At 42.9% G+C, this 15,896-nt stretch overlaps 1 protein-coding gene across 4 annotated transcripts; it reads left to right on the top strand.

Annotated features, from left to right (window-relative positions):
* Positions 1 to 410: 410 nt before the first annotated feature.
* Positions 411 to 13,036, top strand: LOC128904316 (uncharacterized). 4 transcript variants are annotated; one of them, XM_054188437.1, is made up of 5 exons: positions 411 to 3,940; positions 6,987 to 7,150; positions 8,369 to 8,430; positions 10,488 to 11,538; positions 12,965 to 13,036. In XM_054188437.1, exon 1 carries the CDS (start codon positions 462 to 464, stop codon positions 1,536 to 1,538), a length of 1,077 nt encoding a protein of 358 aa, XP_054044412.1. In that variant the 5' UTR covers positions 411 to 461; the 3' UTR covers positions 1,539 to 3,940; positions 6,987 to 7,150; positions 8,369 to 8,430; positions 10,488 to 11,538; positions 12,965 to 13,036. The 4 variants fall into 4 exon arrangements, with proteins under 4 accessions (XP_054044412.1, XP_054044411.1, XP_054044413.1 ...); XM_054188436.1 differs by lacking the exon at positions 12,965 to 13,036 and having other exon boundaries at positions 10,488 to 12,905; XM_054188438.1 differs by lacking the exons at positions 6,987 to 7,150; positions 12,965 to 13,036 and having other exon boundaries at positions 10,488 to 12,905.
* Positions 13,037 to 15,896: the final 2,860 nt, after the last annotated feature.

The following is a 15,896-nucleotide window of genomic DNA, read 5'->3' as shown; positions in this document are numbered from 1 at the left end:
TCCTGTAAAAAATAGTATTCTTTTTATTTTACTTCAACATACCAAGTGGATGAACTTGGTAGCAGCAGCAGCTACTCTTTTTCCTAAGGACACGGTTCAGTAGATGACACTCAGTGTTCCTTCCAATGGCTAACTAAGCATATATTGCTGCGGAGACCAGCTTCAGGGCAGGTAAGACTGCGCTGGGGAAGGGATCTGCAACGAAAAGGGCCGACGAAAAGCTCTTTTGGGGGCTTTTGGAAGCTGGCAAAAGCCCTCGGCCTGTGCTGAGGGCTGTCAGCTGGTGGGTGGGCTGCTGAGGGAGCCTGGGGCGGAGGCAGCACCTCCCCCGGCTGATCAAGCCACCAGGTTATAAGAAGCCTCCGGGAGGGCAGGAACTCGTCCCTGGCCACAGAGCAACCAGTGCTCAGCTCAACTGACCGTCGAGTCACAAGGGGTCACTTCTGTGTAGAGATCCAGCCATGGTTGCTACCCGGTCAAAGGCTGCTGTTAAAAAAACTGTGGGCACCCAGACAGAGGCCCCACACGAACATATGGGCGTCCAGGCCTCTGGCTGCAGAGTGTGCCGGAGCCTGGCAGTCGCGACGGAGGGCAGCGGAGACAACACCTGTGTCAGATGTGAACAGGTAAATGATCTGCTCGTTCTGGTGGCTGAGCTGAAGGCAGAAGTGGAGAGGTTGAGGAGTATCAGGGAATGTGAGAGGGAGAGTGACTGGTGGACCCACTCCCTGAGAGAAAGGGAACAGGTTGAGGCCCCACACAAATCAGGGGACCCCCTCCCCTCTCGTCACCAGGCAGTAGGAGGGGATTGCAGAGAAGAGGGGGAATGGAAACAGGTCCCTGCTCGGGGAAGCAGGCGAATCCCCTCCTGGGCCCTCACACCTTCCCAGTTGCCCTTGCAGAACAGGTATGGAGTCCTGCAGGAGGAACTGGCTGTTGGGGAGGAGGATGATACACCCAGGTCAGGAACATCAGAAAGACCAAGTCGCCATGGACCCAGCATCACCACTGGCTCCAAAAGGAAAAGCAGACGGGTCACTGTTGTGGGTGACTCTCTACTGAGGGGGGCAGAGGGGCCAATATGCCATCCTGACCCACTTCACAGGGAAGTCTGCTGCCTCCCTGGGGCACGGGTCAGGGATGTGTTGGACAAACTTCCAGGCCTAGCAAACTCCTCTGACTATTACCCCCTCTTAGTATTTCAGGTGGGTAGTGATGAAGTGGGTAGAAGGAGCCCAAAATCTATTAAAAGAGATTTTAGAGCCTTGGGGCGGCAGCTTAAGGGATCAGGAACACAAGTTGTGTTCTCCTCTATCCCTTCAGTGGCAATCCTGAATGAGGAAATTAACAGGAAGAGGCATCAGGTCAACTGGTGGCTCTGGGACTGGTGGTATCGGCAGGGCTTTGGGTTTTTTGATCACAGGCTGCTATATGAGTCACCTGACCTGCTGGTGGCAGGTGGGACACACCTGTCCCAGAAGGGGAAAAGAATTTTGGGGCAGGAGTTAGCAAGGCTCATTGACAGGGCTTTAAACTAGATATGAAGGGGGAAGGGGAGATAACTGGGCCCATCAGGAATAAACCCAAGGGAGGCATGCCAGGGCTTGAAGGATGGTTGACTAGCGAGGACTCTCGCTCTGCCATTTCATTTGAGAGAAGGGACAGATGTTTAGAAATCATGGAAGCACCCGAGAGGGATCTGGTGGGAAATGGGGCCCACACTCACAAAAAGGTGTTGGAATCGTTAGCACATCTGAAGTGCATCTATACCAATGCACGCAGTATGCGCCACAAACAGGGGGAGCTTGAAGCCATGATGCACCAGGAAAACTATGACATAGTGGCTATCACAGAAACGTGGTGGGATGCCTCACATGACTGGAGTGCCACAACTGATGGCTACAAGCTCTTCAGGAAGGACAGGCAGGAAAGAAGAGGTGGAGGAGTGGCCCTGGGTGTTAGAGAATGCTATGAGAGCTCGGAAATCAACTATACTGATGATGGGGTGGAGGGTGTTTGGATTAGGTTAAGGGCCAATAAAGCTGATATCGCTGTGGGAGTCTGCTATAGACCTCCCAACCAAAGCAGTGAGGCGGTGAAGCTTTCTATAAGCAGCTGGGGGAAATCTCGCAGTCACTTGCTGTTGTTCTTGTGGGGGACTTTAACCTCCCGGGTATCTGCTGGGAATACAACACAGCAGAGAGGGAACAATCCAGGAGGTTCCTGGAATGTGTGGAAGATAACTTCCTCACACAGCTGGTAAGTGAGCCGACGAGGGAAGGTGCCCTCCTGGACCTGCTTCTTGTGAACAGGGAAGAACTTGTGGGGGAAGTAAAGGTTGGTGGCCATCTAGGGCACAGTGATCATGAGACGATCGAATTTCTGATTCTTGGGGAAACAAGGAGAGGGGTCAGTAAAACTGCCACCTTAGACTTCCGGAGGGCAAACTTTGACCTGTTCAGAAGACTGCTGGACAAAATCCCTTGGGAGGCTGCCCTGAAGGATATAGGAGCCCAGGAAGGCTGGACATACTTCAAGAGAGAAGTCTTAAAGGCACAGGAGGAGGCTGTCCCCGTGTGCCGAAAAACAAGTAGGCGGGGAAGGAGACCGGCCTGGCTAAATAGGGACCTTTGGCTGGACCTCAAGAACAAAAGGAGAGTCTGTGGCCTCTGGAAGAGGGGGCAGGTCTCTCATGAAGACTATAAGGATATAGCGAAGCTATGCAGGGAGAAAATTAGGAGAGCCAAAGCGCAGCTAGAGCTCAACCTAGCTACAGCTGTTAAGGATAACAAAAAATGTAGCAGGGGAGTTGGACTAGATGATCTCTAGAGGTCCCTTCCAATTCTGAAAAATTCCGTGATTCCGTGATTAAAACATTGAAGTTTCCAAAATAGTAAAAATTCCAACACTAATCATTGGCAAGATAATGTTTTTGGATAAAAGATCTTTAGGTACTTCCCTGGTCAATGCTCATTTTGAACCTCTGCCATAGCGTACCAATAAAACAGTTTGTGCAGCACATTCTGAACCCTCCCAGGGAAGTTAAGTTACTTAAAACAACTATTTGGGGGGGTGGGTGGGTTGTTTTTTTCACTAACCTATTTTTAAGCTGTGTCACTTTCCCTGTTCAGTTTGCGTTAGTGCCAGCCAAGCTGAAGAGGAAATGCATTGAAGGAGAAATGCACTGGGAGGCGAGAAGAGCAGTGGAGGTGTGAAGGGTGCTGTAAGCCTCTGAAGGTTTTGAGGAAATCATGGCCTTAATCAGTTGTTAGACTCACAAAATGGCATCAGCTGGAAGGGACCTCTGGGGGTTGCTAGTCCAACCTTCTGTGCAAAGCAGGTCCAGTTAAAGCAGGTTGCTCACAGCTTTGCCCTGTTGCTTTTTGAATGTTTCCAAGGATGGAGGTTCCACAGCCTCTCTCAGAAACCTCTTCCAGAGTTTGACCACCCTCATGGTTAAAAAGAAATAACTTCTTTGCATCTCATTGGAATCTTCTGTGTCCTGAGTTGTGTCCATTGCCTCTTGTTCATCCACAGTGTGCAACCAAGAAGAGTCTGGCTCTCTCCTCTCTTCCCCTCCACACCGATTACATAGTTGCAGGCAGGAGTAAGATCTCCACTCGTCATTATTTTCTACAGGCTGAGCAAACCCAGATCTCTCAGCCTTTCCCCAGTATCACATGCTGCAGTCCCTTCAGTGGTCTTGTTAGTCATCCGCTGGACTCGCTCGTTTTTCTCATACTGGGGAGCCCCAAAATGGACACAGTACTTTGGATTCAGTCTCAACAGAACAGTGTTCTTCACTGCAGTCTGAAACAAGCATCTGGTGGATGATTTTTTTGTCCACTACTGATCCATTGAAGCATTTGATCTGAATCACAAGATGTGAACTTGACTCCAAGAATCTGAGAACTCCTGACTTGTTTCCCTCTTACAGAAGGTAACTGAGTGACTCTGTCTCAGCGGAGGATTTGTGCGAAGTGAAAAAATACAATTGGGAGGTATTGCATAAAAAATTTAGAGGTTCCCTTTTTTTTAATATCTTTTTTTTTAGACTAGCTTTTATCTTCAATGCAATCAGATGTGCCTGTATCTCTAGCACCACAGACTATGGTACTGATTACTGTCATAAGCACAGATCCAGAGATCTGAAAACCTTTGGGGGGAAAAAAATAACTCTCATGTTTTATGGACTCCCTGTGAATTATTTTTGATTTTTTTTTTTCAACTGTGCAGGGTTTTTTTGAAGCTAGTTTTGTTAATAGCTATTGAACTTATTTGGGAGAATAAGTGGGATTTGACTGTCTCTGCGGATTTCTGAACCACATGAAGAATCTTCCACAAGACAACAGATTTTGTACACGCTTATGTCTCAAGTTTAGATTGGGACTTTCGTTAAATTCAAGTTAAGGCTAAGGCTAGCCTTCTAAGATTTCGTCAACAGTCAGTTGCCAAAGTTTCATCTATTAAAGGTTTTTTGGGTTTTGTTGGTTGGTTGATTTTTTTTTTTTCTGTCAGAACTATATGGTTGCCAAAAGGGATTGGCTGCATGGGATGGTCATAGAAAGCTTTTTATCTATTATTTCCGTGGTTTCAGTTTGTTAACTTAGAGCTAAGATTCAAAGGTATGATTTATATCTACTGAACCCCAGCTGAGAAAAGTAAATGCTAGTATAAAAGGTAGGACATACTTCTCATACCACAAAGACCTTCAGAGGCATACTTGTTTGAACTGTGAGGTCCTGCAATTATTTTTAAGTTCATGTTTAAATTAAGTATTTTTCTTAAGTCTATAATCAGTCTGAGCGTTCATTCTGTAGGATCATCTCTTAATCTTTTTATTTAATTAGCTTGCAGCCTTTCTTCTAGGGAGGTGCCTTCTGAGGAAATAAACAAGTGCAACTGCTGGAATAATGTCATTGTTTTTATTGCTGAGAGCCTGTCTATTCAAGCCCCATTTTAAACTGCCTTCCTATATCTATCTGGATTTGATGGATGGACTGCTCAGTGGGTGAGGAACTGGCTGGATGGTCACATCCAGAGGGTAGTGGTCCAGATGAAGATCGGTGACAAGTGGTGTCCCTCGGGGGTCTGTATATCTTCATCAATGACATCAACAGTGGGATCAAGTGCACCCTTAGCAAGTTTGTAGGTGACACCAAGCTGAGTTGTGTGGTTAACAGGCCTGAGGGATGGGATGCCATCCAGAGGACCTGGACAAGCTTGAGAAGTGGGCCCATGTGAACCTTATGACGTTCTACAAGGCCAAGTGTCCTGGACATGGGTTGGGACAACCCCTAGTATCGATACAGGCTGGAGAATGAAGGGATTAAGAGCAGCCCTGAGGATAAGGATTTGGGGGTACTGGTGGATGAAAAGCTGGGCATGAGCCAGCAATGTGCACTCACAGCCCAGAAGGCCAACTGTATCCTGGGCTGCATCAAAAGAAGCATGGCCAGCAGGTTGAGGGAGGGGATTCTACTCCGCTCTGGTGGGACCCCACCTAGAGTACTGCCTCCAGCTCTGGAGTCCTTAGCACAAGAAGGACATGGACCTGTTGAAGCAGGTCCAGAGGAGGGCCACAAATATGATGAGAGGGCTGGAGCACCTCTCCTGTGAGGACAGGCTGAGAGAGTTGGGGTTGTTCAGCCTGGAGAAGAGAAGACTCCGGGGAGATTGTATTGTGGCCTTTCAGTACTTAGAGGGGGCTTATAAGAAAGATGGGGACAAACGTTTTAGCAGGGCCTGTTGCAATAGGGTAAGTGGTAATGGTTTTAAGCCAAAAGAGCGTAGATTTAGATGAGAGATAAGGAAGAAATCTTTTACGATGAGGGTGGTGAAACACTGGCACAGGTTGCACCAAGAGGCAGTAGATGCCTCATCCCTGGAAACAGGTCGGGTTGGATGGGGCTCTGGGCAGCCTGATCTAGTTGAAGATGCCCCTGCTCAATGCAGGAGGGTTTGGACTAGATGACCTTCAAAGGTCCCTTCCAACCCAAACTATTCTATGATCCTATGATCTATTCAGAGGCCCTATTTATTTGTCACAGACTTGCTATCAGCAACCCCTAAAGTCACAATTTTCTATCTGCAATATTTAAGACAAAAGAGTCTTCAGATTAGTCTTCTAAGTCTCAGAAGCTGAAGACCTCTTCCTCGGCCGAATAGCAACTGTCACAGACACACAAGTGGAAACAACAGTCACTGGTGGTTCAAACAGCACCAGCTTTTACTGTACTACTGGATCAGGTATTGGATCTGCTTAAGATAAGTGCAAAAGGCAGGTAAGGAGACTTTTGTTGCTTGGACATCCACAAAAGAAAAAGGAGGTCAAATACAGTGTTTCAGTACATCCTCAGGTACTTCACTTATTCTCCCCAGTTGCAGGACTTGGATTTCCCTTTCTTGAACTTCCTAAGGATTCTGCTGACCCATTTCTCCAGTCTGTTGGGGTCCCTTTGAATGGCAGCACACACATCTGATGTATCACCTACTCCTCCCAGTTTTGTGTCATCAGCAAGCTTGCTGAGAGTGCGCTCTGTCCCATCATCCAGGTCATTAATGAAGATGCTGAGGAGTAGTAACTCCTGGGACACACTATGAGTGACCGGCCTCCAGCCTGACCTCATGCCACTGATCACAACCCTTTGAGCCTGACAGTTCAGTTAGTTTTCAATCCACCCCACTGTCCATTTACCTAGTCTATATTTCATCAGTTTGTCTATGAGGATATTATGGGAGACAACATAAATAACATCCACTGCTCTCCCTTCCTCCACCAAGCCACTCATATCATTTCATCATAGGGGAGGGATGATCTTTGCTTTGTAAATCAATTCTGACTACTCCCCAACACCTTCTTCTCCTTAATATGTTTGGAAATCATTTGCAACACCACCTTCCCAGGGACTGAGGTGAGGCCACCTGCCCTGTAGATTCTTGGAGCCTCCTTTTTGAAGAGAGCAGTGACATTTGCGTTTTTCCAGTCCCTAGGAACCTCACAATGATATCAGCCAGCTCCTCGATGTTATAATTTACATAATTCAAATCTAGAGGAAGCAGCATGTTCCATGAATTGCAGGATTTGCAGGGAGGAGGAAAACTGACCCTTAATTGTACATGACAGTGATCTTTAACCTGTGAAATTAAGGTAAGTTAATGTTTTATTAGCATCAGATGTTTAGTCAAATTTTGAAATGTACAACTATCTAAATACATCCCTGTGAAACTTCTGTAAAGTTATGTTATTTTACCTTTTTAGCGTACATATTTCAGATTTCTTTGTTGAAGGTTTATACATCATAAATCAAAACATCTGATTTTTCAGCACTTGTAGGTGCATTAGATGTATCCCATCAGGTATCTTCTGGTTCTAGTTTTTCCAAGTATGGCTGCTCCACTCCACTCCTTTAGATACATCATGTCCTATCATTTGTCCACTGAAACCTAGAATACTGGACCCAAGGTCAAATCCATGATACAACAAAGAATTCAGATGTGTAGACTATACGGATATATAATACCCTCTGAGGGTGCCCACACCTCTAAACAGGAGACAAGCAGCTTACTGTGCCCCTGAATATGGCAAAGCAAGTTCTATTGGTGGTGACACTTCAAAATCATATTGACTATAAATTGACCTATAAATGTCATTTGCCTAAGATTGTAGAAATCACGTGGGCTCTCATATGCACGGCAACTTGCCTCTTACAAATATCACAAAAGTCCACTTTTTAGATCCAAATTATGCAGGTCCAACTGATTCGGCCCCTTTTGAAAGCGTTGTCCCCGTACCATCCAGCATTGACACAACAGCTGTTCTAGCTGTGGCCAACAGAGAGGGACAAAGAGGTAGGAGCAGACTTTGTTCATAGGTCTAGGTACTTCAATTTCCTCTGCTTCAGAGGATACTCTATAACTAAGTGGTACTGAGAACAGAATCGTAATTTTAAAATTATCTTTGTATTGACATTTAAGCGTCAAATGGACTATTACAATTTGATCTGCTCCATCATGTCAAGCTATATAGAAAAACCTGCCAAATTTATTTTTTGTTCAGAAGCAATTGTCTTTCACGTACAGCTTATTCCTAACTGACAAAGGCAATGGCAGTCCACAGACTTGGAGGAAATTTATGATCTTAAATATTTCTGGATGGAGGAAAACAATTTAATGCAATTGAGAAAGAGACACTTTTTTTCTGCATTATGCAATGTGGGAAACTACTGGGCTGAAATGTTATGGAATCAATATAGTTCACAACAGAATATGTCAAAGCGTTTCCCACAGACTAAAGAAGTTGGATAATGCTTTGATAACAGAAGGCCAAAGAAAGGCTAATTACTAATTTAGATCCTCTTTGTTTCAGAGATGGCAGATGGAGCAACTGAGTCTAGATTCACATTTTAATGTGGGAGAGGAATAAGTCAAGTAAGTGGAAAGGCGAATGGGCGCCAGGGCAAAGGATGTGGAGCAGAAGTGTTACTTGAATGCTTTTCCTTAGATGAAGTCTCTTGCTATACTTCTAACGCCATAAAGTGGGTTGATGAGAGGTGTTGTCACAGTGATGCAACTCACCAAGGTGTTTCCCATCTGTTGAATCTTCTCTCTTCAAACAGGCTAGGTGACAATCTTCTAGCACCACTCATGAAACCAAATGACTTAATAAATAGATTATTTTAATAATAGGGCTTTATTAATAAGATGTTGTGAAGACCTGAGACCTGCTGTAACCATCATAAAATATTGGTTGGAAGGCACCTCTGAAGGTTGTCTTTTAGTTGGACCAGCTTAGCACCAGATAATGTCACTCTTGGCTTTGCCTGAGTCTTGAAAAGCCCCAGTGACAGAGATTCCTCCGCCTCCTTGGACAACCTGTTCAGTGTCCAGCTACCCTCTTGTTGATTTTATTTTCTGATGCCCAGTCTGAACCTCCCAAGCTGTAAACTGTGGCAGTTGTTCTTTGTTAGACCAGCTGGTGGGAGCAAGAGTAGTTTGGCTCTGTCACTTTTCTAATAATACTTCAAACAGTTGTAGGCTGATGTTATGTTACTTATTACCGTCCTTTTGCCACACTAAATAAGTCCAGCTCCTTCAGCCTCTCCTCAAAAGCCTTCTTAGTAACTGTCCACTGAACTCTTCCCAATTTCACTATGTCCCTCTTGATCAGAGGTACCCAAAACGAAACACTATTTCAGGTATGGCCTCACCAGTACCAAGTAGAGATTATCAGCAAATTTCCCTTTATGTGCTGGCCACAATTCTAATGTTAACCCAGTATGTAGCTTCTTTCAGAAGAGCATGTCGCAGGTTCACATTCAACCCAGTGTGCACCCACAAGACTATGACCTGGCCGGCTGCTTCCCCATGCATGGGGTTATTCCAGCTGTCCCAGGTGCAGAACTTCATACTTCTTAAAAGGATCATGAGGTCTCTGTCCATTCCTTAAGTTTTTCAGAGTCCTTCTGGGTTGAACAAGGAGCCGCTTCCCCTAACTTTGTGTTATCTGCAGATCTGCTCAGAATATGCTCTGTGCTGCAGCCGGGCTGTTAATGAAGGCATTGGATATGGGTGCCAGTATTCACCCCAGTGTGCTTTGCTGCTTACCAGCCAAATATTGAGTTACTGACTGCTACCCTTACAGACAGTTTTCAACTCATCTAAACAGTCTATTTCTCCAGTTCGTGCTTCTGCTGTTTCCAGAGGGGAAGGCTGGGGAAGGTGGTGTCAAAAGCAATAATTCAAATCAAGGTACATTAACACCCACCACTCTGCCCTCGTCCACAGAGCCAGTCATTCTGTCATGGCAGGCAACGAGGCAGGTCAAACATGGTTTGCCTTCCTGGGCTGACTACTGTTGATTATGTGCTCCATGATCTGTATATTGACTGAAGTGAAGCTGACTGGCATATAGTTTCCCAAGTCCTCCTTCTTGTCTTTTTTAAAGATGAAGATTGATAGTGGCCTCACACTCAGGTCCACCAGGTCTTCCAGTAGCTTGGAGGTGAATCCCATCCAGCCCAATGGATCTGAATACAGCCAGCTTCTCCAACCTGTTGCTCCTCCATTGCTGGCTGCCCAGTTCCTTCCACGACTGTGCCCATACAGGCAGGGGTCTGGGAGATGGCTTTGGCTGTGAAGACAGAGGCAATAAAAAGGCACTGAGTTCATCAGCTTTTTCATTGATACCTGTTGTCACTGGAGGCCTCATCAGCAGAAGTTCATTTTCCTTGAACTTGCTTTTCCAATTAGCATTCTCACAGAATCTGCCTTGTTCCAATCAGTGCCCCTCGGCAGTCTCAGCTCCAGCTGGGCTTTGGCATTCCTGATTTTGACACTGAGTACCTAACACTGCTTTTTTTTTTTTTTTGGTGTCTGTCAAGTGGTAGTGGTTTACTTAAGATGTTAGAATAATTTTATTTAGTTTGGCTAATCTAAACCACATAGGATATGGTCTTTCTGACTCTTGCACACTTTTTTTCCATCAGGTCAAGACTCATGAATGAATATGGAAAAATTGCTCCAACTGCAGAAGCAATTGTCTGCTAGGAGGAAGACATGGAAAAGATGTCTGAAACTACAACCCAGTTAAATGTGGTTAATACAAATATCAGTAAAAATGGAATGGAATTCTTCTGGTCTTTAAAGACTTAGAGGAGAGATGCAACTAGACAGTGAAGACCAGTAGATCACCCTATAGGGAGGCTTAGGGTTGGTCTGCCACTGGGAAACATTCTTGGAAGAGGATCGTACACCGAATAGTTTGAGTTCTGGACTGGGATCAAGGTTAATTTGATTGCTAAGAGCTTAAATTTAAAAGCAGGGAACAAAGCTGGGAAAGGCTCGTTAAATCTGCATGATGATAATGTAGTGAGAAAGAAATACCAGAGGGTCAGAGGAATGAAAGTGCCAACACTGATAAGAGCACTTGCTGGCTAATACAGAGTGGGAAAGTACTGGCTAAAAATTAGCCTCTTGTGGTGACAAGTATGAAGCTATTACATTGGCACAACAAAACAGAGGATCCAGAACAACTGAGTCAGAATGTGTAGTACAGAGACCTGCGGAGGATTAGCGGTTGTGGCTGGAACATCAGGGTGGAAGTATATGCATCATTTAGGAAAGACAGAAGAGAAAAATAAAGATGGTCAAATAGCGTTATGCATTAATTACTTCAGAGAAAGAAAAGGGACGGTATGTATAAGACGGATCATGTTTGAGTTAAAATCATTTAGAGAAAGGTAGAAAAAATACTGTACTGAAGTATCAGAGAGCCTGCAGTATTCAAGAGAGCCTGGGGACTGGATTTAGACAGGGATGTAGATTGCTGTCCTGTCATTTGGAAAAGAAAAGAAGTAGCCTTAGTAACTCTGTAAGTATGGAAAAGTTTAAGTCCTCAGATTGGAAGACCTACCTATTTATAGATGCGCTAAGAGATCACTACACTGCAGTAACAAGATGTGCAAGAGTGCTACAAAAACTTTCTCTCGTGTGGCTAGGAAGAAATACACAGAATCCTTAAACAGTTTTTAACTAAAAGTAAGTAATTTCCATTATTTTTAACTGATTTGGAATGAAAAGAAATTCTGAAATGGCAGAATTCTCATTGAATAGAAACACTGGTTTTAGCCATCCCAATTTCTTCTAACTATTTGGGTTAGTTGCATCACGTTGTTTCTTCAAATTAAGCTTGAAGGCAGAATAAATAACTTCTCTCATAATTATCACAATTTAAAAACAAACTTTGAACATTCTGATATGCAGTAGAAAAAAAAAAAGGAAATTACAACATACATACTAAATGTAATTAGACCGGATTTTCAAGGGGCGGGTGGAAGACTAATTTGTCAAAGAGTTAGAATTCAGCAAATACACTAAATGACTGCAAAAGCAATATTATGCATTTTGTACCTTTCATCCTTTACATTATTTCCACAGAATCTGACATGCCTGTTTTTATTAACCCACTAGCAATTACCAGATCTTTTTATTTTATATTTTGGTCTCTCTTACATTGGGTGCAGAGATTTGCAAACATTTACAAACTGCATTCAGTATGTTTGCTTAGCTATAATCCCTATGAAATTCAAATCTAGAGGAAGCGGCATGTTCCGTGAATTGCTGGATTGGTAGGGAGGCAGAAAATTGATCCTTAATTGTACGTGGGAGTGATCTTTAACCTGTGAAATTAAGGTAAGTTAATGTTTGATTAACATCTGATGTTTACTCGAGTTTTGAAATGTATGACAACTATCTAAGTACATCTCTGTGAGACTTCTGTATAGTTGTTATTTTATCTTTTTAGCATATATACTTAAGGTTTCTTTGTTGAATGTTTATACATTATAAACTGAAATAACTGATTTTTCTGTTCAGAGGCAGATTGTGTAATTTGTTGTAGTCGTCAGTGGACACAGCCTGAAGATCCATTTCATTCTTGATGAACAAGTTTTGTCAATAGACCCTCCCCTTTTGTGTCAAAATGTTCAGTATAATATTTTATATCCATTGATTTGAGGCTCAGCTCAACCATTTTTCAAACACTGCTTGCTTCGAAATTATTGATCTCATTTTAATAATCAGGAGACCTTTAGACTGTCAGCATCTACAGGCATAGCCTGATTTATCTTGCTTTGAAGCAACCACAGAATCACTGTGACCAGCGCCGCATTCTCTGTGTTTGCGTGCGCCAAGTCACACGCGCGAATAAATGCCACGGTCAGTGGAAGTTAAGGAAGAAGGAAAATTGATTATGGAAGTAAATAAAATCCTCATCTTTTACAACATTCTTTCTCTCTCTTTAAATAAAAGCAATCAGAATTCAACTTCTATTTTCCAGCGCCGGGAAGGTATTAAGTATATTCTCAAGTCGCATCCAGGTCTGTTGTAGATTCCTAATAGGTAGTTATGAAAGCAGACCTAAACCACGCTGATTTCTCTCCTCCAATTATTATGTTTCTCGCAGACTTATCATATGGATAGTGCTCAGAAAGGCTGTGGCACTGGACTTACCAGTCATATCTGAAGGGGTGAGCACGGAGCATGCAAATGGTCTCACAGCGAGTGGGAGACAGAATCCCCTGCGCGCATGCAGTACTACTCATAAATGTATGTAGTCTCAAGACCTCCTGGCTTCTTGGACATACCCATTCTGTATGTTCCAGGGGTTTTCTATCACCGTGGTAGTCACGACTTCCCTTCAAGGTGACTTAATTTCTTATACACAGGCTGCTACTTTGAGCAAAAAAGTAAAAAAAGTAATTCTTTACTGACTGTCTGCCATTTCATGCAGTATAATTATTATTCAATGATAACTAAACTTAATTAGTTTAATGCTATTTTAGGCATTAAATCAGAGTAGAAATATCTTAGGATTTGATATTCCATAACCTTGAGAACAGCTTATTATCAACCTGATGTAGATATGTTCCTGTCCATGCTTCTATCATGTATGAATATAACATCATCTTCCCCGATATGAATAGATGTACTGGTGGGGAAGGAATGTTCTTCTTCCTGGCAAAGTACGCTGTTGCAGTTAAACAAAAATACTACAAATAATTGCAAATCCTTCGGGCAAATATCAATCACTTCAGCAGGTGGTGAAGGGAAACCGAGAACCGTTTCTATGGCTGCAGGGCAGACATTCTTTCCTTCCTAAGCAAGACTTATCTTCTCCTGCCTCTCCCAGCAAATGCTAAGACTGTGTCACATCCTGTTAAAGCATGAAAAGCTAACAGAGCTTTTGCCTTTTCTTCGCCTAGTACTGCAGTAAAGAACCTTTAGTTTAATCCCAGAATCAAAAGCAATCCAAAACTCATCAAAATCTAACTTGTTCAGATCCCCCGATGATACCTGGCCACAAACCTGCAGAGCGATTAATAACACGGCTCTTAAGATTCATAGCTCACAGGGTTTTGAATATTGGAGGAGAAGAGCAGGTATTTGGTGGTAAATAAAGCAGGCCTTATTTACGGGAGAACTGGAGAAATAATATATATCACCCTTTCAATAAAACATTGATGAAAAAAATATTCAATTTAAATCAGGTGTGAAATAGGTTTGTGCTGCATTCCACTACTGTTTATCCCATTACTGTGCTCAGTAAAGCAGGGTGTGTAGGCAGGGCTATGTTTGTACATGACTTAAAATGCCTGTGCTGCCAGTAAATAACGAAGGACAAGGTGGTGAGAGAGTTCCTCTCTTTCTCTGTTTTCACTTATTTTTGTGAAGATTGACACCATTAGTGACACCAAGTCAAAAAGCTCCAGCTGAACTTCAAAAGATAACATCAATGTATGAGGCAAGTGAGAATATGCCCCTAGTTCAAGGCATTCTGGAGTATAAAAAATCATACATGGCATAGGATATCGGAGTAGAAGATGTGTGATTTTGTAATGTAGGGTTTTGGTTTTTTTAATATATGTTTTCATTTGGAGGAGAACTAATACAATTTCTGCATGCCAAATGACAAATACAAAAGCAACCCATTATGATTCATCCTAAAAATTATTTTAACATTAGGCTGATATTATTCACTGAATGACACTTCTTAGCTATGTAAGTACATTAAAATAAAGCAGACAGATGTAGTTCAAGCTTTGCCAGACTGAGCTGCACGTTGGTCCTGCTCTTCAATCAAGGGAACTTTAAAAACTAGTTTAATTCCTGCGGATATTCTGCCCATGGCTTCTTAGACAGTGAGAGACAAACAGAAATCGAAGCCATTTCACCAGGGAAAATTCAGCCGTGTTTTATAAAAACATTAATGACTAAAAGGTAGAAGTCCTTTAGAAATGCCACTATGACTTTTGATTTCAACATTGTGGTTTTGAAACAGAGCACCATTTTGCTGGTGATAGCTAGCTTCAAGGCTGATACCACCAAGGTGTTTTATAGAACAACTCCAAGCAACTGGAAAAAAAGATTTTCTCAATTATCATACTGCATCTTCGTGTAAGACTGATGCCTCATGAGGAAGATTTCTTACGGGACAATTAGTCCATGAGCATTTCTGCCATTTGCAAACCTAATTTCACAATAACTCTCTAAGTACAATTACAATTTATAATCTATTTTAGGGGAATTTTAAAAGTTGAAAATTAATAACTCAAAGATCAGGAATAACTATAATTAGTTATACTGACCACCTTACAACTCTCTATAACTTCCGAGTCATCTTCAGTTTCTCTTAGAGGACATGAACTTAGCCCATGAAGAGGAGTACTTGTCTTTGGATGAATTTGTATTGTCTGTAAAAATACTTCGGTGTTAGCACTCAATTTCATTCAGAAGTTATGAGAGATGGTAAACATGGCACTGGACTTCCAGGAGTTTCAGAAAAGGAAGGATGATTTTGAAGTTAAAGCAGGTAAATCCTGGGAGAACTGGGTTTCCATCTCTGACACACAGCGTTTGCGTGGTGCGGGGCCAATCACTTCAACTGAAATACTACAGGCAGACATTCTGTCTGCCTCGCTTTCTTGCGTTCTCAACTTATTGGCTATCAATTCAAAACAGCAACAGAGAGAAAAAACTGTGGACCATTGCAGATTTGTTATGTCGTAGATTTGACCAGTTTGCTCAGGGCTCGCTGTTCTGTTTTCCCTCAGAAGCGCTCCTACGGATAGATGGCTTTGGTCACATAGATACAACCACAGGATATAAAAAACATTGAAAAAACAAGCCAAGCTTTTCAAAATTAGTTTACTCTTCAGACAATTTTTACTTTAATGTCTGTTAAGGTGGCAAAATTAGCAGTCCCTCCAGCTTATTTCTGCCTGCATCCTGAACCGACTTTAAGACTTTACTCTCTGCAGATCTGCCTCTGAGATTTTCCCATTCTTAGGTTGACCAACACCTATTGTGCCTCGTGTGAATATTTGGACAGACCTGTT

The sequence above is a fragment of the Rissa tridactyla genome, chromosome 1 (genome assembly GCF_028500815.1).
Source record: "Rissa tridactyla isolate bRisTri1 chromosome 1, bRisTri1.patW.cur.20221130, whole genome shotgun sequence".
NCBI classification, from domain to species: domain Eukaryota; kingdom Metazoa; phylum Chordata; class Aves; order Charadriiformes; family Laridae; genus Rissa; species Rissa tridactyla.
The sequence above is the reverse complement of the archived record's forward strand: the minus strand, read 5'-3'. Positions and strand labels throughout refer to the sequence as shown.